The 21,272-nt window shown below is 39.5% G+C and overlaps 1 protein-coding gene across 1 annotated transcript; it reads left to right on the forward strand.

The window, feature by feature from the left end:
* Positions 1 to 1,382: 1,382 nt before the first annotated feature.
* SPCS2 (signal peptidase complex subunit 2) lies at positions 1,383 to 17,272 on the forward strand (the record flags this gene model as incomplete). Its single annotated transcript, XM_084249393.1, has 5 exons — positions 1,383 to 1,487; positions 9,269 to 9,352; positions 9,897 to 10,054; positions 12,204 to 12,341; positions 17,086 to 17,272. The coding sequence occupies 5 exons, from the start codon at positions 1,383 to 1,385 to the stop codon at positions 17,270 to 17,272; spliced, it is 672 nt and encodes a 223-aa protein (XP_084105519.1).
* Positions 17,273 to 21,272: the final 4,000 nt, after the last annotated feature.

Below are 21,272 nucleotides of genomic sequence, written 5' to 3' on the forward strand. Positions count from 1 at the left end.
AGTGGTAGGCATTTTTTTTTTAAGATTTATTTTATTTATGCATACAAGAACCGGGGTACAGGCCAGATGTGCAAGAGGGTGAGAGGATTCACCAGAGACAGAGCAGGGAACAGAACAGGCAGACTGACTGAAATACACTGCTGAGGGGAGCAGCGGGCAAGACAGGAGAGGTCTGCCGCCCCATGTGGGTATCTCGCCTGTTGGCAGGGATCAAACCTGCACTGCAGAGCTGCAGGCAGCTTCACAGCACTGCCCTCAATCTTGTGCACCACCAGGGAGGCCCTTTAGTGGTAAGTATTATCACATGAATGTGAGCTTCATTGAGATAGGGACCTTGTCTGTTTTATTTGGGGATAGATCCTCAGTGATTAGAACAGTGGCCACTACATAGTAAGCACTCAACATGTATTTGTTCAATCATTTGAGCACTTATGAGGGAGTCATGGAGGTGAAAGACAAACAAGGGATGCAATGTAAAAGGGGAGAGTATAATACAATCCTATTTTGTGGTAACTCCAGGTCACTAAAACAAGGGTTCCAGGAGAGTAGGGAACAACTTGATGCCCTTGTATCAAGTCCCAGTCCCGGCAATGCTGGTGCTCAATAAATATTTGTGGGGGGACATGAACTAATAAAAATGTAGATACTATTATATCTAAAACTAAAAAAGCAGTAGTGGCAAAGGGAACATCCCACAGGTTCTGATGTCCAAAAAAAAACCTGACTTCTAAACCAGGTTCTGATACACGCTATCGGGCCTTGGATTAGTGCCCTAGTTTCCTCATCTGACAGGGCTCGTAGTGGACTAAATTAAAGGGTGAATGTAAGTGCACAGAGGACACAGCCTGGCAGACAAATGTGAGTTCTCAATGCCACGAAAACATTGCAAATAACGAAGATGGCAACCACTAGAGAAAAACCTGTACGTACTGTAACAGGAGTAGAAAAGGCTGGAAGACGAGATGCTGCACCCCTTCAGAAATTCAACATCTGGGGCGGGGAAGACCCACTTAGGCGAACTAAGTGTTCAGTCGTACCTGCCTGCGGCGTCGCTTCCGCCTTCGAGTAAACCGCAGGGGCGTCGTCCCGACCAGGCGGGATGCGCGCCTGCGACCCTCCCCGGGATCTCTAAGCCGCTCCACTGTGGCGCTTATCACTGGCTTCTCCACCCCTTAGTAACCGCGACGCGGCGTTGGCAATGTAGGCGGCAACCGGCGGCGAGAACTACAAGTCCCAGCGAGCCCCGCGGCCACTTCCGCTGGCAACGCGTCAGCAATCCTCGACTACGGATCCCGACGCCCTCCGCGCGGCGCCGCATCCGTCAGCTTCAGCCAATCGGCTTCGGCCAAGTCGGAGGGGAGGGAGACACAGAGGCAGAGAAGATGGCGGCCGCGGCTGCACAGGGCGGGAGGGCTGGTGGTGGCGGAGGTGGCGGTGGTGGCTCCAGCTGCGGGACAAGCAGTAGCCGTGGCGGCTTGTTGGATAAGGTGAGGCGCCGGTGCTGGAGAGGCCCCGGAGGGCTGCGGGGGCGGCGAGTCCACCTTCCCATCACGCCCCCGTTTTCTTGAGCTGCTCCCGGGGGGGAGTATTCCTAGTCTGGCCTGCATGGAAGTGCTGCAAGCTCTTGTAGTCCTTCTCCCACTTCACGCCCATGCTCTCTCTTTAGGTTTTTCTTTTCGGAGGTGTTCCAGGTCCTTGACGTTGGTCACCATAGCTTCTGGTAAATTGGTTATGCCCCACATTTCACCGTGACCATCGCTTTTCCTCTGTGGTGCCGGGACCTGTTACTCTTAAGTTGTCCTTTTTACCGACGGGGAAAACCGGAGACTGAAGAAATGAAACCGTCCACTAAAGTCGGTAGCCACTGAGCCCTCGGGCACTATGCCCCTTGCGTGCTGCTGCATATGCCAAGTACTCGTGGACCTTCGTTTCGTTTGCTTACTGAAATGTCTAGGCGTTTTGTCGCTATTCAGGATACTGAAATTAAGAGTATTGGCCTTCTCTGCTGGGTTGACAAGCCTTTAAGATTTATCTATTTTCTTCTCTCTCACCTTCCCGTTTCTTTCTCTCTGTAGTCAAGTGCACTAAGTGTATCGAATTCAAGAGGCTGCTGATCTTGGCCTCTTCCGCCCATCTAGCTTTTTGTGTGTCCCCTCTCTCCCCCAACAAGGATTATTTTAAAAGAAGGGCAAAAAGGAAATTGTTCCTGGGTTTCCCCATATTGCCTTTTGCTTAGCATATTGTAGGAAATGATTGGGTGAAGATCTGGGTCCTTAGTACCTCTCATTAAATGTGTGACCTTGAAATAAGCATTTTCTCCCTATGTCTCTTCCTTCATCTGTAAGTTTCATACACAAATTCTGCCTTTCCCCTTGGTGAGCACCTCATAGCCTTTGCTCATCCTATTCCATTAACTGTTTTTGCTCTTCTCTCCACTTGGATTATCACCAGCAAACGAAGCCTGGGCATTCTGACAAGGCACGATTATACTGGAAAGTATATATTATCACTGTGTTATTGAAAAGACTTGGTTTTGGGGATCAAGGGTTTTGAAGTAGCTCTGCTACTTTAAAACTGTGTGAAGGTTGAAAAGTCAGTTAACTAAGCTTCCCTTGGGGCTTGGGGGAGAAACAAATGAGATGATATATGTGAATGTTCTTTCTAACCTGTAGTGTTTACTACAAATGTGTGATAGAGAAATAAATCCAGATCCTACTGTCAGAGTACTCAGTATAGCTAAGTATAGAAGATAGAGGACTGAAATATTTAACAGAGAGAAGTATGTGATTTATTCCAGTTATACTTTTGCCTGAGTTTGATGTGAGAATGATCTCTGAAATCGAACTGATGGGGGGGGGTGAAGGAAAAGACCTTGTTTCTAAGAGTGGAACTGGGATCTTATTTTGGGGGAGAGGGAGAGGATCATACCAGGTGAGATAGTTTCCTTCAGTTCTCTAAGATGGTTCTCTAAGAGGGCTGTAAGTGACAAGAGCTAGAATCAGCTTGGGTTAGTCATGGATTGCTTGAAGTAGGAATAGGAAGCTGTTGAAGGTTTTTGAGACTAAAGTGGCTTTAGGAAAATTATTCAGATAGTTTGAGCCTTATTCTTTTTTTGGGTTTAGTGTAAAAAGAAAGACAAGTTTGTGTTCTAGTGCAGCACGTTGGTTGCATGGAGTTGGATATGTTACATAATTTAAATGAACTTAAATTTCTTTTTTTTAATCTTTTTTTTTAAAGATTTATTTTTATGCATACAAGAGCTGGGGTACAGGCTAGAGGTGTGGGGGGTGGGGTGGGGTGTGAGGACTCACCAGAGACAAAGTGGGAAACAGAACAGGCAGATTGATTGAAATACACTGCTGAGGGGAGCAGTGGGTGAGTCAGGAGAGGTCTGCTGTGCCATGTGGGTTGATCCCTGGCCGGGGAGCAGTGGCTGCAGACAGCTTCATAGGTTGTGTTCTAACCCTTGCGCCACCAGGGAGGCCCTGAACTTAATTTTCTTACAAAACAGTGTGGATGTGTAATACAGGTTTGTTGTAAATGTTAAATTGTGTAGTATTGGTAAATGATCTTTATAAAGAACTGTAAGAATAGAATGACAATGTGATGAAAACTCAAGCTTGAGTAGCAGAAATGGATAAAAGGCCTCACAAAAGAGTAACTGGTAGGATCAGACAGTTGTATTAACCAAGAAATGAGGGACAGAGTAGAAAGAAAATAATCAAGAGCTGTTCAGGTGTTTTTCCTTGGAAATCATGTCATGAATTCTTTATTGCTTATTGCATGTGGGAATACTGTCTTGTGTTTTTCTATTAGTTTGTAATTTTATAAGTTTCTTAGCTCCTGTAGTGGTCAACACAAAATAAATACTTGCAGCATTGAATATACCAGAGGAAAAAATTCATATCTACCACCTCAATTTTCAAAAACAGCCTTAGAGGATGGTGCCTCTAATTGCCTGAAAACTGAGGGTACTGTGGAAGAGAATGTACAGGATCTTACTGACAGAGATGCTTTTTCTCTGGGAATGAGAGACTTACCTTATAATCTCTTTAATTTGATTTGACTCCATTTTGGGGAAGAGATTTTATTTCTGGCAGCTATAGTTTCATTTAACAAAGAAATGTAATGAAGACCTGCGAATGTGCTTCTAGCTTTCACTAGACAGATGTGAATTTCTTCTATGAAACTGACTTTAAGAACAAAGCAATTCTATGTAGTTCCCTCATCTAAGTAATAGGTATGCTAGTATAATCTTCCATCCTCCATTTCAGAATAACTTTACTTAGATCACTGTAGTATATTATTTTGGCCAAAATATATGAAAGCAAACAATTAAGAAAAATTGCATAATTTTTTTTGGCTACTAAAATTGATAGGTGATATTAAACCCAGCCTCATCTTAAAGCACAGCTTTTTTAGCTTAGACTTGGAGCCAGACTGTCTTTTTGACTTTGAAATATGATTCAGGTAATTACTGGATATATGGTCTTGGGCAAGTTAATAAATCTTTTTCTCAGTTTCCTCATCTGTAAAGTGGGATAATAATAGTATGTACCTTAAGATATATTGTATGGGGGAATATAAAAATAACATTTATTATTTAAAAAAATAAATAAAATAATAGAGAATAAAAAAAGATATGTTGTTTGGTACATAGTAAGCATGCAACAAAATACATGTAGCTACTAATTAGCTGTTAATCTGTACTTTAGCTTTCTAAGATAAATGCTTCTTATAACATGATATGAAGACTCTACATAAGACTCCATTGGGGTTTTGGTTAAAAATACAGATTTCTGGACTTCATCCTGAGTCTGAATCAGATTCTCTGGACGTGGGACCTAGGCAACTGCATGTTTTCACACATAGCTATTTATTGATTTCCTTGACATTTTAACAGTTACTTACAGGTTGAGAACCCTTGTCTTAGATGATTTTTAAATTCCTTCTGCTTCTGACATTTTAAAGTTTTTTTTTTGGTTGTTTGGTTTTTAATTTTTGGTTTGATTTTTTATCTATTCTGCTTAATCAGTAGTGGTTTCTCTTGAATTGTTTATAATGAGAAAGCTTGAGGTTCATTTGTTCCAGTCTCCTCATTTTATGGACATGGACATGGTTGGAAAAGGAAAGATGAAGCAACTTTCCTAAGACCACTCAGTGAGTGAGCACACAAAAATTTTTTTAAGTTGATGAAGTCAAAGCTAACAAGTACTGAAACAGTATTAGTTTGCAAGACAATATTTTAAAAGCACTACCTTGTTTCTTTAAACACAATTACAGTAATATTATAAAACGTCCATCTTCTTTGTCAGAACTGGGTCACAGGGCACAAGCATACTCTCTAGAAGTCTTACAAGCTAAGCCATGATAAAGAAAGTGAAAAGACAATCCACAGAATGAAAGAAAATATTTGCAAATCATATTTGATTATATATCTAGACTATGTAAAGAATCTTACAACCCCCAAATAAAAAGACATTCCACCTTTAAAAAAGAACAAAGTATTTGAACAGACATTTCTTCATTGGGGATATCCAGGTGATCAGTAAACACTTGAAAAGATATACAACATCATTAGTTTTATTTTGTTTTTTCCCCCTCAGAAGCCCCATGAGTGCCCGGGTCAACATCATTATTAGAGATGTTATTGTTATTAGAGAAATTCATATCAAAACCACAATAAGGTATCACTTCATAGTCTCTAGGATGGCCACAATCAAAAAACAAAAAAGTAACCAGTGTTGGTGAAGATGTGGATAAACTGGAACCCATGACGTGGGTGGGAATATAAAATGATGCAAGTGCTTTGAAAAAGTTTGTCAGTTCCTCAGAAAATTAAACATAGTGTTACTATTTGTTTGGCTCAATATATTCCACTCCTAGGTGTAAACTCAACAGAATTGAAAAATGTATGTCCATCCAATTCTGTTGGGTTTACACCTGGAAGTGGAGCATGATCACATCTTCACCAGCACTGCAATGTAATATTACTGGGCAATTAAAAGAAATAAAGTACTGACAAGTTACAACATGAGTGAACCTTGAAGACTATGCTGAGTACCAGTCACAAAAGACCCCATATTGTTTCAATTCATTTAAATGAAATGTGGACTAGGCAAATACAAAGTAGAGGAGCAGTTGCCAGGGCTAGGGAATTGGGGTGGTGGGTGGGTATGACTGCTTCTGTGTCCTGGGTTTCTTTTTGGGGTGATGAAAATAATACGGAATTACATAGTGGGACGGTGCATAGCCTTGTGAATATATCGAGCAGCACTGAATTGTACATTTTTAATGGTGAGTTTTACGGCCTGTGAATTATATTTCAGTTTTAAAAACTTAATTCTTTTGTCTTCATCAGCTTTATGGAATAACCTTTAAAACTTCAAGTTGTTATTATTTTGAACAATTTATTCATTATGTAACACAGTTGTGTCACAGATGTTAAATACTGTCTGCCTAGGTTCCTTTTACCTGTAGCCTATGGCATTTCTCTGCTCTGACCTCTTGTCAATCGTCAGTGGTTTTTCATATTATCAGATCTTTGAGTAGCATGACTCATTGATCACTTCTTTTTTTGCAGTATTTTCTTTACGTAGCTTCTAGAACACCCCTTACCCCTGCTTTTCCTCCTTCACTGGTCTGTCTGTACTGTTACTATTACTCTTTGTTGTCTTCGTCACCTACATGTAAATATTGGCAAGCCCTCTGCCCTCTTCTTGACACTGATCCCCGTGTCATGGCTTAAATGCCATCTATAAGTTCATGACTTACAATTATTTTTCCTTCTCTGAGCTTACATATCCAGCTGCCTATTTGCCATCTAGTAGACTAGCCAGTCTGCTTACCTCTGGATTCTTAGAAGTTGCCACTAATGTACATGCTTATAATTTAACTAACATGGTAATTTATAACCTCCAACTTGACTCCAATGACAATGAAGCCAATAATAAGCCACTATTAGCAGATGTTTTGCTTTGCAGTATTTCTTGGTTATTTTTACTAAAAATAGATTGAAAATGGAAGATTAAATATGCTGCCAAAAGCTATAATCTAAGATAATGGTTTTTGTGAGTTGGAACCTAAAGTAAGTGACGGTGCATATTTTCAAGATATCATTTTTTCCCCACATTGAGCATATTTTTTATTTTGAATTTATTGCTTTCTGATCTTTTGCTAAACGTGTGGTTATAAAGTGTAGAGGTGTATATTTAAAATGCAGATTTAATCTCAGTTTCTGAGTCTACCATTAGTTTTTATAATCTTATTTTGGTTTAAAAATTTTTGAAATACTATAGAGCTTAAGTGCCTCGTACCTTATAAAAATGGGTATTCTTTCCTCTGGTGTTACTTCTCTTAACCAGTGACATGACATGGAAACTGTTATCCAAGCACGAATTAGAGGAGAGTGGTCATCTCTCTCAGATGGCTTCTAAGTACTAGACAGTGGCGTTGCAGCTGAGGCTATTGCAGTACCTGCTGCAATAATGTCTACATTTTGTCTCCAAAAATTACCAAGAAATTATCCTGAGTTGTAGAGGCAAGTTTCTTTTTTGTAGATGCTGCAGGTAGTAAGAGGTGACTGGCTTTCTATGCAATTATGATATTTTCTTTTGGGAATAAGCCCCAAGTTTTTAAAATGACTATTTCACAACTCAGATTTTGTTGGGGATTCTGTCAGTACGAGTTCTTTTACTTGCTGTTATCGAAATGGGATTTCAACATAAATAAGCTATTTAGCTAGAAAATCTGTTAATTCTTGATTTAATTTGCATTTAAAAATTTGGTGTCAAATTTGATTTGTAGCCTGACAGACTGTGGGAGTCAATATTATAACATGCTTCCATGAGTAATTTTGTTGAAGAAAATTCTTGTGAGATGCCAAAATGGGGGAAAGGGGCATGATTGACCGACTTTTAATCACTTGAAGTATGACTGATTTAGTTCTTTGGTTTTTTCACACCCCCCAGCAAACTTTGGAAAGCAGTTTTTCCCTTTTTTGTATAGCAATATATGGAATCACAGTTAAAATAAATAAATAAATAGAACTTGATCTTGCTTGCTTTTTACATTCTCCCTTTTTTTTTTTGTATTCGGTACCCATAAATATATGCTCAGAAAGATAAATAGAAAGTCACTTTCCCATCCTTTAGTAAAGTCTGTGCTAAAACCCAGTGAAGTTTGGATTGCCTGCTAGTTTATAATTTTTATGAAGGTAGACTTTGTTCCCTTGATATAAAAAATTAACAGTTGGTCACTATGATCTGTAAAAGGCAGGTTTATCAGTTATTTTTAGCACCCTGTTCCACTTTAAGCTATATTCATATAATCCCTGTGTTTGAGAAAACTTTTAGCTATATAATACATTCACATGATTACAAATTAAAAAGACTTTATGTTGAGAAGTCTCACACCTAACTGTGTCCCTCTTCCTTCTCAGGACATCTAGATGTACCATAATTTGTTTAACCCACTAGAGATGAACACTTAGAGTAGCTTTGTATATTATTTCATGTATACACATAGGATGTTGAATCCAGGTTGCTAGATAGTCTTCTATAGGTGGTGTACCATTTGGAACTTTTCTGCCAGTAGTGTGAGAGAATCACTTTTCTCCAACAGTGAAACACAGTTCCCCTGAGCACAGTCTTTGGGAATCTTTCTAAATCTGTGTAGATGAGGAAATTGGAAAAGGGCTTGTCAGAATCACAAAACTGATCTTAATCTTAGCACTTGGTTTTTAATTTGAAGTGTTCTTTCAAACTGATTACACTGGATTTACTGTTTCCTACAGTTAATACATGGTGGTTAAAATATGAAAGTTGCTCACTACAAAGTTGTATTAAAGGAGATTCACCTCACTTTGATAGTGTCGAAAAATTCATGGAAGTATATTTTCTGAGTTTCTTGGTCACAGAATGAAAGGATGAACAAATTGAACAAGTGAATTTCTTTTCTATATGGGTAAAATGGAGATGGGATGCGTGAGTTCACACTGTAGTCTGCAACCTGTGTAAGGGTTCTAGTTTGGGGTTTGTTATATTGTGACTTCTTAGCATGGAGACAGGCAACATTTGAGTACCACCAGAAATGTAATCTGGTCTCCTTCAGTTTCATTTTTAAATGTCTTGGCTTTTAGCTATTTAACATGAGAAGACTGTAAACATTTTGTATAATTTAGGATATTCCTAAGGAAATAAGTAGTTCATTTTACTTTCGGTCAGATGACATGTCTCTTAATGCACAACTCTTCTAATTTGTTTTACAGTGGAAGATTGATGATAAGCCTGTAAAAATCGACAAATGGGATGGATCAGCTGTGAAAAATTCTTTGGATGATTCTGCCAAAAAGGTACTTCCTTGAGGTAAAGGGTATGATAGCATGTCTCTAACTATGGCCATCTTCTGCGGGGTCTTTTTCCTCTGTGACTTTTCAGTGTTGGGACTTGAACAAGAAATAAGTTTCTAAAACCCTTACTGTGTAAGTAGGGGGAGATGTGTTAAAATGAAAATGTTAGGTATTTTGTCCTCTTCAAAGTCTCTTTTTTTTAAATCCAGAAAGCTGGTAGTCTCATGCTTTTGAGGTTAATTTGCCTAGAACATAGAACATTCATGGATGACCATCCATGAGTGGTCATCCGTCCGTTTAAAAGGAGGAAAGAAACTGTTAGCTTCATGGTGGGGAAAACTGGGGGATTTAAAAAAAAGTTATATGAGAAGTTGATAAACAATTTCACTGGGATTTGTTGTAAACAGCTTTTGCAGTAAAATTTTGATTGGAGGGAACTGTTTGATAATTATATGGTCCTTAACATAACTTTACCATGGAAATGAGTAAAAGCAGGTACTGGAACGGACATATTCCTTTTAGCTTGATTTCTTGTTCTTCTCTCTAGGTACTTCTGGAAAAATACAAGTATGTGGAGAATTTTGGTCTAATTGATGGTCGCCTCACCATCTGTACCATTTCCTGTTTCTTTGCCATAGTGGCATTGATTTGGGATTATATGCACCCGTTTCCAGAGTCTAAGCCTGTTTTGGCTTTGTGTGTTGTGTCATATCCTTTATTATGCTCAGGTTTGTTTCTACTGGTTTATTTTTTTAATTTCTAATACTTTTCCCTGCTCCCAAAAAGCAAACTTTGATGTTGGGGCCTGCTAATGTTGGAATTTAATATTATGAGGTGTGGGTATTTGTGCATTTATATATTAATTATCATTGATTGTGTCGATTTCACATGGATATTTTATCTTTAATTATATGTAGCTATTAATGTAGAGGTTATTATTTAATCCACATGTGAGTGCTAATAGCAACACAGTAATAGTGAGATCCAGCTCTTTTCTAACCCAGAGTTTTTTTGCATTGGACCAGGTGCTTCAAAGGTTGTCTTGAAGCAGAGGGGCTGGACTGGGAAGTACTGAACAGGAGGTATTGGCCTGGGCTGGGGGAGGGAGGTAAGAGTGGACTTAAGAATCTTTTCTGGAGATAGTGAAGGTTTGAAATTCAAGGTGTTTGGTGATCTTGTGATACTAATAGCTCCTTAAATGCTGCTTATTTATAAATAGGGATTTTTTTTTTTTTTTTGGTGGGACCCTCACCGGTGGCCGGGAAACGAACCAGCACTGCAGAGGCTGCAGGCAGCCTCGCAGCCCAGTGCTCGACCGCTGCACCATCAGGGGAGGCCCTGTAAATAGGGATAATACTCAGAACTGTGAATGAGATTTTTTTTTAAGGTTTATTTATTTATGCATGTGATAGCTAGGGTATGGACCAGAGGTGCGGGGGGGTGGTGAGAGGATTCACCAGAGACAGAATGGGGAACAGAACAGGCAGATTGACTGAAAGAGCAGCGGGTGAGACAGGAGAGGTCTGCTGCGCCTTGCGGGTCACCTCCCTGGCCAGAGATCGAACTTGTGCTGCAATGGCTGCGGATAGCTTCACAGTGCTGCGACTTAACCCCTTGTGCCACCAGGGAGGTCCTGTAAATGAGATATTTATAATGGGTTTGGTATGTAATTGGCTCTCAGATGTTTCCTTTCTACTTTCCTTTTTATAAATACAAAATCATATTTGTTACCTCCCAGCTTAATTCTCAAAAAAACTGGATAGAAAGAACCTGTTATTATAATTATTACAAAAGTTATACATGTTCATAGTAACAGTTTTCATACTCCCCCAGTCAATCTGTATATACTGCATTTTTCTTTTTAACTTCAGCATTTTATGTTTTTCCATATTAAAATATACACATCTACCACATTCTTAACAGCCACATGGTGCTACTGAGTGACTGCTGTGTGCCAGCATTGTACTAGCTGTTTAAAAAAGTCATTTTGGTAGGCAGTTTACTTTTCTTACCAATGTTGTCTCTACCTGAATTATTTCTTAAAAATTCCACTTTGGGAATTTTTCTTCAGAGGGAGTTAGCAAACCCTTTAATAAAGCAGGGCCTGATCAAAAATGGTATTTTCCAAATTGATCCTAAAGCTCAGTCCCCAGAGTTGACACCTTCACATCTTTCCCTAATCAGATAAATTGCCCCACAATTAGTTTTACTATTAAGACTATTCAAAAGAATGTGCCATAGGTTCTGGAGACAGTTTCCAAAGGGATTCCAAAGAGATGTGGACAAATAACAGCAACATTATTACAGATACATAATCTCACAAGAGAACTCCCTTAATGGAATTTCATTTATTTGGTTATATTTATTTTAAATGAAATAAGATCTTGCTATTTTTATAATCATGTCATTTTTATATGTAATAGTAATGGCTACCATTAAAAATGTTTTAATAATGAATCCATCCATATATATACATATATATATATGAAGTAATTGTTCTCAAACTAATTTGAAGTCACTTTTCCTTTAATTACCTTGAAATTAGTTGAATGTGAACAGGTTCATCGTTGTTATTAGTTTTGATTTTTATGGAGAAATAAAAATGAATCTTGACAAGCTAGGTAAAAGAGAATCTTCTTATATATGTTGTTCTTGAACAGAAAATGTGAGCTGGTTTATTCCCTGCATTTTTTCCCTTTCTTCCTTTTTTGAGGTGTTTTTTTTAAGTATTAATGAGAGTATGCCTCGCTTCTTCACTATGGCTACCTTTATGAAAGTTATTACAGCCCTTGCTTGTCATTTGTGTTATTCCTCTTCTGTATGTATGTTTGTGTTTTCCCCTTAACTTTATTTGAACCTATTTTGTGATGATGGGAATCCTGACCATTTACACCTCATATAAGGAGAAGAGCATCTTTCTTGTGGCCCACAGGAAAGATCCTACAGGGATGGATCCTGATGATATTTGGCAGCTGTCCTCCAGTCTCAAAAGGTATGACTCTCCTCACAGATGCTTAAATCTTGGTGTTGGATTTTTCCCTGGGTGTTGAGTCGTTATTGGCAACTGACTATTGTGTTCCTAGTCTACGCAGTAGGAACACTGCATTTTACAGTGATGTAAAATGAAGAAAAGTGTGTGAATAACCTAAATATGGTCATTTTTCCTAGCACTGACTCCTGAGGTACTGCTTTATCACAGAGGCACTCTCAGAATAAATTGTGTGATGATGTACTTTGGTGGAAGAATGAAGACTGGTTTTCTTTTTCCTTGCCGCCAATTAACTGAGCCAGTTAGAGTGCAGAACTGTCAAGGGCAAAGATGTGAAGTCAGTTTTCTTTGAAGAACCCCATTAGCTTCTGTTTTCTGTGACCTTGAGTGTACTCTATGCAGTCAGGATCCCCTGGAGGAGTGCACTGGGCAGCCCAGAGCAGCACAGTTGAGTCTGTTTATGACCAGTTTATGCAAACTAATACCCCAGGTCCTTGTAGATATCCAGAATTCAATTCAAATTCCAGCTCGCCTCTGGCTGCAGTTGACTTTTGGTGTGTTGTGTAAACTATTTGAGCTTTAATAGAGTGAAAAGTGAGTCCTAGAGTTGTTGGAAAAATGAGCTGCCAGTTGTAAAAATAGTGAATACCTTTGAAACTTTTGCCACATTCTGCTAATTGCCAGTTACATGACCTCGTTTAAAACAACCCATTTTTTTAGATAAGAACATAGGTTCGAAGGGCTTACTGAATTTTAAGCCCACAGGTGAATTTGAGCAGTAATTCCAACTTAAGCCTGAACCCAGAACTCGTGCTTTTAGTCACTATCCTGAAAAGACATGTAGTCATTCCCAGCACAGAGGAGGCTTTTAAATGTAATGATTCAGATGAAAATGCATACATTGTACAAAAATGAAAAATGATGTGAAAATACATAAAATAAAATATATATAATGATTCATATGTGAAGGTAAATACAGCATCAACACCAAACAGCCTCTCTCATTACTAACTTGTGGAGATCCCTGTGAAGAAAAGCAGACCTTTATTCTGCTTTTGCAGCTGAGTTCTTACCTCCTGGCAGGGCTCCTGGCTACCCATTGACCTTGGCCATCATAGCTCTGTACTCTGCCATGGCACTAAAGCACGGTTACCAAATTCTAGAACCTAGCAGCATGTTGATTCATTATTTTCATTCTGACTTAAATGTTTTTAACCACATTATTGAGATACAGTTCACATGCCATATAGTTTGCCTAAAGTGTGCAGTTCAATGGTTTCGAGTATATTCACATGTATTTGCAACCATCACCAGTCAACAATTTCATTGCCTCAAAAAGAAACCTTAAACCCTATCCCCCCATTTCCTCTAACATTAAATGACCATTAATCTACTTTGTGTCTCTTTAGATTTCATTTGAGTGAAATACTTCTTATGAATGGAATCATGTAATAGGTGATCTTTTGAACTGACTACTGTCACTTAATATTTTCAAGGTTCATTGATGGTGTGGCATGTATCCATATTTCATTCCCTTTCATGCCAGCCAGTATTCCATTGTAGGGATCTCTCACATTTTGTTTATCCATTTATCAGTTGGACATTTCAGTTATTTCTACCTTTTGGCAGTTATGAATAGTGCTGTTGTAAACATTCTTGTATACTTTTTTGTGTGGACATACGTTCTCATTTCTCAGGTAATGTACGTGGGAGAGGAATTGCTGGGTCATGCTAACTCTTTTTGATTGTATGAGGAATTGCTTGACTGTTTTCCAAAACAGCTGCACCATTTATAATCCCACCAGCAATGCTTGAGGTTTCTGATTTTCTACATTTCCTGTTGATTTTTTTCAGCTGCCATAGTGTGTGTGCCTGTAGAGAAGTATGCCACCTCTCTTCCTTCTCATTGCAGTCAAATACTGCCCTCTTCTCTTTCCTGGAAGATGGCTCCTGCTCAGTGGCACTCTCTGGCATAGCTCGTTTCAAAAGTCTTGGTGATTTGTAATTCCCAAGTTGATGTTTATTCTAATACTCTGATCTCTCGCTTTTCCTTCTTCCTTTCCTCTGATTGTTTTTGTTTTCTATCATGTCTTAAACACTTATTTCCTTGGACATACCCTAGACCTTGCTATTACTGGTAACTATTTTCAATAATTTCAGTTTTTAGTATCCCACTGCCTAACCAGGGCTTCCCGTTTTTCTAGTTTCTCCCATTTCTCTTGGCCCAGTAGTTCTTTAGCCCCGGTGGTATCTGCTATCCTTTGCATCTTTTTACTTTTTACCTACCATCTTTTTACTGCCCTCTGTCCCTTCGTCATCTCACTTCCTTTTTACCCAGCATAGTTTCCATGACGTTTCTGTAGTTCAGTTACTCATTCACTGCCCTTAGAGAAATTCTCGGACTTTCTGCTCTACCCACAAGCCTGCTGTCCCCTCCCCCACCTGTCCCTCAGCTTTACTTTCAGCTTCTTTTGTTGCTGAGAAGATAGAAGTAATGAGAAGTCACCTGTTCCTACCCACTTTGGTGTGCTCATTATAGTCTTCCTTCCCTACAGAGGCCTGTCTAAGGTCACTTCTCCGTTTAACCTCTAGAGTCCATTCCTTCTCACTTAATGTTTTCCTCTTTGCTGGATCATTCCGTGGTACACAAATGTGCTCTGATTTCTCCCACCCCCTACCCCCGAATGTTTCCTTTTCCTTTATTCTTATAGTCCTCCCATTTCCCTTTTCCCTTTCTCCCATCAGCTCCTGGGTCTGCTATTATGTTCATGTTTCTTTACTCATCACCGTTGCCCTGTCAGCAGCATTTAACACAGGGAATCACTCTTTGTTAATACTTTTTAACTGGATACCATAATTTTCTAAATTTCCTCTGACTTTAAAGTCTACTTCTTTGTGATTCTGTATTATCCCCATCTCTAATATACTCTGACCACTTATCTCCATTGCTGCCATCATTCTTTCTTAAGTTACTGTAATAAAGCCCTAATGGACCTCCTTAGCTAACTCTGTGCCTGTAGTCTATTCCCAGCATAGCAGTTAGAGTGATCCATTTGAGATACATCTTCTCACTCCTCTACTCAGAACCCTTTCTTCCACTCAGAGAAAAAAACCTAAAATCCTGAGGATGGCTTAGAAGTCCATACCTATCTACTCTTTGCACCCCACAACCTTCATATGCATACTCCTCATCTCTTAGATTTCCCACACTCAATTCTCTTAGCATATTCTTGTCTCAGGGTCTTTGCATTTTCTGTTTCCTCTGCCTGGAATAATATTTTTCCCAAATAGCTTGTTCCCTGACTTCAAACATGTGCTTGGAAAAGCCTTTCCTGCCTACCATATTTAAAAGAACATCTTATTTTTACTTTTGTTATTGGTTCCCTCATAACACTAATGTAAAAGTTCCAAAAGTCAGGGATTTGTTTATTGTCTTAACTGCTGTGTATCCTTAGCATCTAAAACGGCCTAACATATATGGTTAGTGCTGAGTAAATATTTGTTTAATAACATGAGCGCATGTCTTGCCATCACAGCCGTGGAACTGGGCTCAGAAGTCCAAAAATTATTTTGGTATTAGTTAGCAGCATTTGGTCAGAACTTGAGAAAAAAATTTGGAGTGTTGAAAATAATTCAAGGGCCTTCACTCCTAGCTATCCATGTTTGGAGTAACTTGACTAGACAACAGTTTATTGAGGTGATTTTTTTGAGCACCAATTAATAATAGGCACTGTCTTACGACAATGATCCTGAAAAGTAAGCAGTAACTTTCCCATTTTACATATGCAGAAACAGCCCAAGGATCTGCTTCCTTTAAGGGTGGTAACAGTCTGATAGTCCATTGAATAGTGCCCCAGTTATATGGAGTCAGAAACAGGTGTGTGTGGGGGGGGAGCCAATGTCAGCCTCCCAGAGGTTGATATTATAAATCCTCTTGAATGGGTAGAGATAGAAAAGACTTTCAAGCTATCTTAAGGTGCAGCCAAAGAATCTCTAGAGTTCATTCAGTTACTTGACCTCCCTTCCTGGGATCATGGTAGAACCTGGAGCTAGATTGATTAAATAGTACAATGACAACTTCAAATGGGGGAACACCTGTGAAATCAAGATTTTTCACTTGTTCATATAAATTTGATTGCCTACTAAGTGCCAGACTAAGGATAGAAAACTAATAAGACAAAATCCTTAACCTTAAGAATCACCTGGTCTAGTGAAGAATACAAATACGTAAACATTTCAAAAGATAATTTCATGGGAAAATGATAGCCTATCATTAGACCTGACACATGATGGGTACTTGATATTAAGAGTTGACCACTGATTGTTGGTGATGTGGTAGACAGAGGAGCAACTTATGACACAATTTGGGAGTGTTTGGGAAGGCTTTTCCAGAGTTTACGCCCAAGTATAGTACTAACAAAAGGGAGCTAGGTAAGATTGGAGAGAGGTGACTACTAGTGCAGTAAGTTTGAAGTTCAAGGTTAGAGAAGATGGTCTATAGCATTACACTCTGTGACAAGGAAAAGAAAGCACATAGTAATTAAATCAGATGTGGCAACACTTGTGAATCAGAACCCGTATCAAGAAGACATTTTCCTGGTTTGTTTTGTTTTTTTTTTTTTAAAGGGTAGATCTGTGTGTTCCCTTCACAACCAGTAGCTCAACCTTGTTCTTCAGAAACATTTGGCGCTTTCTTGTTACTGGTTGAATCCCTGTGTTTGGTTTTTGATTTATTATCTTTGCTTAGGTTCGATGACAAATACACTCTGAAGCTGACCTTCATCAGTGGGAGAACAAAGCAGCAGCGGGAAGCCGAGTTCACCAAGTCCATTGCTAAGTTTTTTGACCACAGCGGGACACTGGTCATGGATGAATATGAGCCTGAAATATCCAGGCTCCATGACAGTCTCGCCACAGAAAGAAAAATAAAATAGGCAGTTCTAAAAGCAGCCATCTTTCTGCTGGATCATGCTGAATTATGGGGTGAGAGGGGAAGAAACAGAAAACTTAAAATGGATAAAGTAGAAAATGTTAAAAATACCCATCTTGTCCTGAGATTTTAGTTCATTATGAATAAATAGGGTTTTCTAGCTGAGATATGAGAAATTTTAGCTCTGATAGCTAGCTGTAGCCTCCCAGGTCTGCTGATTGCATTGTTTTTATTTGCTTTTTTAGAAAGCATTTTTGCTAAAAGCCATGCAGACTTCTTCATAACTAGCAGTACTTAGAGTATAGCTTTGTGCCATGTGACATTTGAAGATTCTGTTTTTAAAATTATTAACCTGTTTCTTAATTGTGTTAATTCCTTTTTCAGTAGCTGTTCCCCTTAATTCAGATGCAGCTTCTTGTGTATGCCATTGTTCCTTCACACACCAGTTTTGTGGGTGTGTGTATACCTAATTTGGAATGAATTGGGGGGAAACCCAGCTTTTTAATTTGTTTTAAACAAACCTGCCTGTTACATTTTGTTCTCTTAACCAATTAAAGAAGCCAGTGGCAATTTTAGTTTTATACTGTCTGTGTTTCCACTTGTATATCCCTGTTGATTTGTTTGTGTCCTTTATTAACTGCCATTTTATAAAATTTTTTTCAATAAAAGAAAAGAGGATGTGAACAAATGGAGTCTTAGTCTTGATGGGAGAATGGAACGGCAAGTTTTAATTCTTAATACTAAAAGTTCCTTCTGTTTGTAGGCTCTTTTGCTGCTGAGAGGCCCCCGAGAACCTGTTGGTGAGGAACTGCTAGCTTCCAGTGATAACGTTAGTGACACTCAGCACTTACTTTGTGCCAGGTAGTGTCCCAAGTACTTCATGTTATTAATTCACTAATATGATCCTAAGAAGTGGTATTAGCCCCATTTTATAGATGAGGGAACTGAGGAACACACTTTGAGTAATTTGTCACTCAATTAAACCTGGATAGTCTGGCTCCACAGTTGTGGGCATCATTGTTTCCAGTATTTCCCCTCTGGGGTCAGAAAAGAATTGGGCACTTGCCCAGATACTGTGACCTATAAGTATATTGTCCCTTTAATCTTTACAAATGTACAGGTCCAGCCAAGTATAATACCTAAAATCATTCAACTTGTAAGAAATCATGCTTACTTCATTTTCTTCTTTGACTAAGGAATGTTATCCATCTAGTGCCACACAGTGGGAGATCGTGGTACATCACTGGAGAAGCTGAAGCTTTGGATTCTATACTCTTTATTCCTGTAAACCTTGTCTGCGTCATGTCATTCCCTGAGCTTGTAGTTGACAGTGTAATCTCATAATCATTTTTACAAAAGAGAAGTGACTATCAGACATGGGTTCCAAAGCTAATGTAGATTTAGACAATGAATGACCGACTCTATAGTAACTCTTTGGAGTACCTTCACTTTCCTGTTTTTCACATATACAAAAATTATGTTCACATATTTTTGAATAACATTGAAATATGTTCTATAGTTTTGTGGGGTTTCTTTTGCTTATACTTAGGTAGTTTTCCCTGTTGATACATGTAGGTCAAACTTGGTTTTTTTGATAGGTGCTTAATATTCCATAGTATTGTTTCTGATGTAACTATTTCCCTATTGACATAAATGTTACCAGTTTTTCATTATTCCAGGAGAGGAGACGGTTTGAGGGAGATGGGGGAAAATAGTTCTTCAAATGGGACATAAGAGACCTGGGTTGTTTCCAGGTTTATTCTTAATTTGTGACCTTAGACAAATCTCATATCTTCTGTAGGACTAAATGTCTGAACCTGTCACAAAGGTTTTAGATAATGTGTCCTTTTGAGATTATAAAGGTCTCTTAATCCCACATGCAAATGCATTCTTGGAAAAGATTCCTTTTAATGATAAAAGACGAGTGTTGTAATCCCTTGCATCTGCCTATAATCCCAATGTGAGATTTCTTAGGCCTCATGGTGCTCTGAAGGTTTTCCATGTCTCCAGAAACAGGTTAAGAAAGAATAGATTTGCAATAGCAGTGGATTAGCAAGCCAGTCATGGGTTGTACTTGATCTCTCCCCACTTCACTCCTTCTTGCACATGTGGTATCTTAGGATAGTTTCCTATCACTTGAACAGGCTTAAGCCTCAGCATGAGTGCAGTTGGTGAGGCTGCAGAGTGCCCCTGTTCTGCTTTCAACACCTGTTGAAACCAGGTGGGCCAACCAGGTGGGCACAAGGCCATTAGGAATGCTGCTGGGCTGCTCTTACCCTCCCCCCCAGGAAGCCCTGACATCCATCATGTGAACCTCCTAGCTCTCCTCACATCTGCCAAGAATGGACTTAGGTCTTCCAAAATAAGACCACTGATGAGAGTAGGGAAAGATAGCTAATGTTTTCATTATTGGTATATTTCAACTGCTAATGTGGATTTGATGTCTGATGCTGCTACATATTTCTAGAAACAATCTTAGCTTCAAAACATTAGGAAATGAAAAAAAATACTAAGTTTCTTTGAATACACACAAGTTGGTTCCAAGTTACTGGGCCCAACTTACTCCTGAGTCCAAGTTAACCCTCAGTTTTAGAGCTCTTTTCACCAACTCTCCATACCTTACATCCATTCCTGGCTTGCCTCCCTTCCCTCCCCCCCCCCCCCCCCCATCCCTGCTTCAAACCTTGTGTCCCTGATGCAAATCTCTGGGAAAACTGCAAGTATTGCACTGACATATTTTTGTAGACTGCATGCTTTCCTATGTCCTTAAATAGAATATTCTTTTTTTTTTTTTTTAAAGATTTATTCATGCATACAAGAACCAGGGTACAGGCCAGATGTGCGGGAGGGTAAGCAGATTCACCAGAGACAGAGAGGGGAACAGAACAGGCAGACTGACTGAAACACACTGCTGAGGGGAGCAGCAGGCGAGACAGGAGAGGTCTGCTGCGCCATGTGGGAATCTTCCTGCCGGCTGGGATCGAACCCATGCTGCAGAGGCTGCGGACAGCTTCACAGCGTTGTGCTCAACCTGCTGCGCCACCGGGGAGGTCCTTAAATAGAATATTTTTAAAAACCCAACCTGAAAGCATATGGGCTCAGATGACTGATTTCATCCACTATTTCTTATAAGAATCATCAACAAAGATTCTTAATCTTTTGTGTACCATGGTTCTTTTTGACAATCTGGTGTGATACCCTTAGAATATTATGTTCTCAGTACATATTGCTTGTGGAGAAGAGGAATTGGAAAGGGAGTTGGAGGCTCTGAGTACTGGGAAGTAGGTTCAAATACTTGCCCACGCTTCCCTGGGCAGGAGGACTTCCCTGACCTGACAGGCAGCCTCGGGTCCGCCCCATTGTAACCACTGGCCTATAATAGTCATCCGGGGTGGGCAGCATTGTTGCACCTTTCAGATGGCAGTTACAGAGATACATGGCTGCGTGAGCATAAAAGAAGGGAAATTCCTTACTACTTTGGGCAGAAACCTAGGGAATTATTAAAACTTTGACTGGATTAGTTGAGAGATGAGGGACTTAGTTTGTGTGATGCGTGTTCAGGAAGAATGGCAACTTCTGCAGGATTGTCATGCCAACCTCAGATCCAGTCAGAGACAACAGTAGAGGTCTCTGAATTTTTTGCAGTGCGTTTTGGCTGCTGTCAGGGAACTTTTCCCTTGGGAGAGATTTCCCTGTGAAAAAGTCATATTCAGACTTACAGTGCTGGGCATTTGGTTTATAAACCTGTCAAAAGTGACCCACTGCAGAATGACAGATTGCTGGGAGAGGCAATCTGCCATGAGCCCTGAGCATCCCTGCATGTTCTTGCTTTGTATAAACACAAAAGCCTGACCACTCTTCAGGGCCCTGTCTCAGTGATCTGTTGACTGACCTTGCAAGAAGAGGTAATGTCGCTTCTCTAGGAATAGATTTGCCTACTGTTCACTATGAAAGTGTTGAATTCCTTCCCCCCACCCCCTCCCCCCACCCCCCTCCACCAAGTT

The sequence above is a fragment of the Talpa europaea genome (genome assembly GCF_964194135.1).
Source record: "Talpa europaea genome assembly, chromosome: 1".
Taxonomy (NCBI): Eukaryota; Metazoa; Chordata; class Mammalia; order Eulipotyphla; family Talpidae; genus Talpa; species Talpa europaea.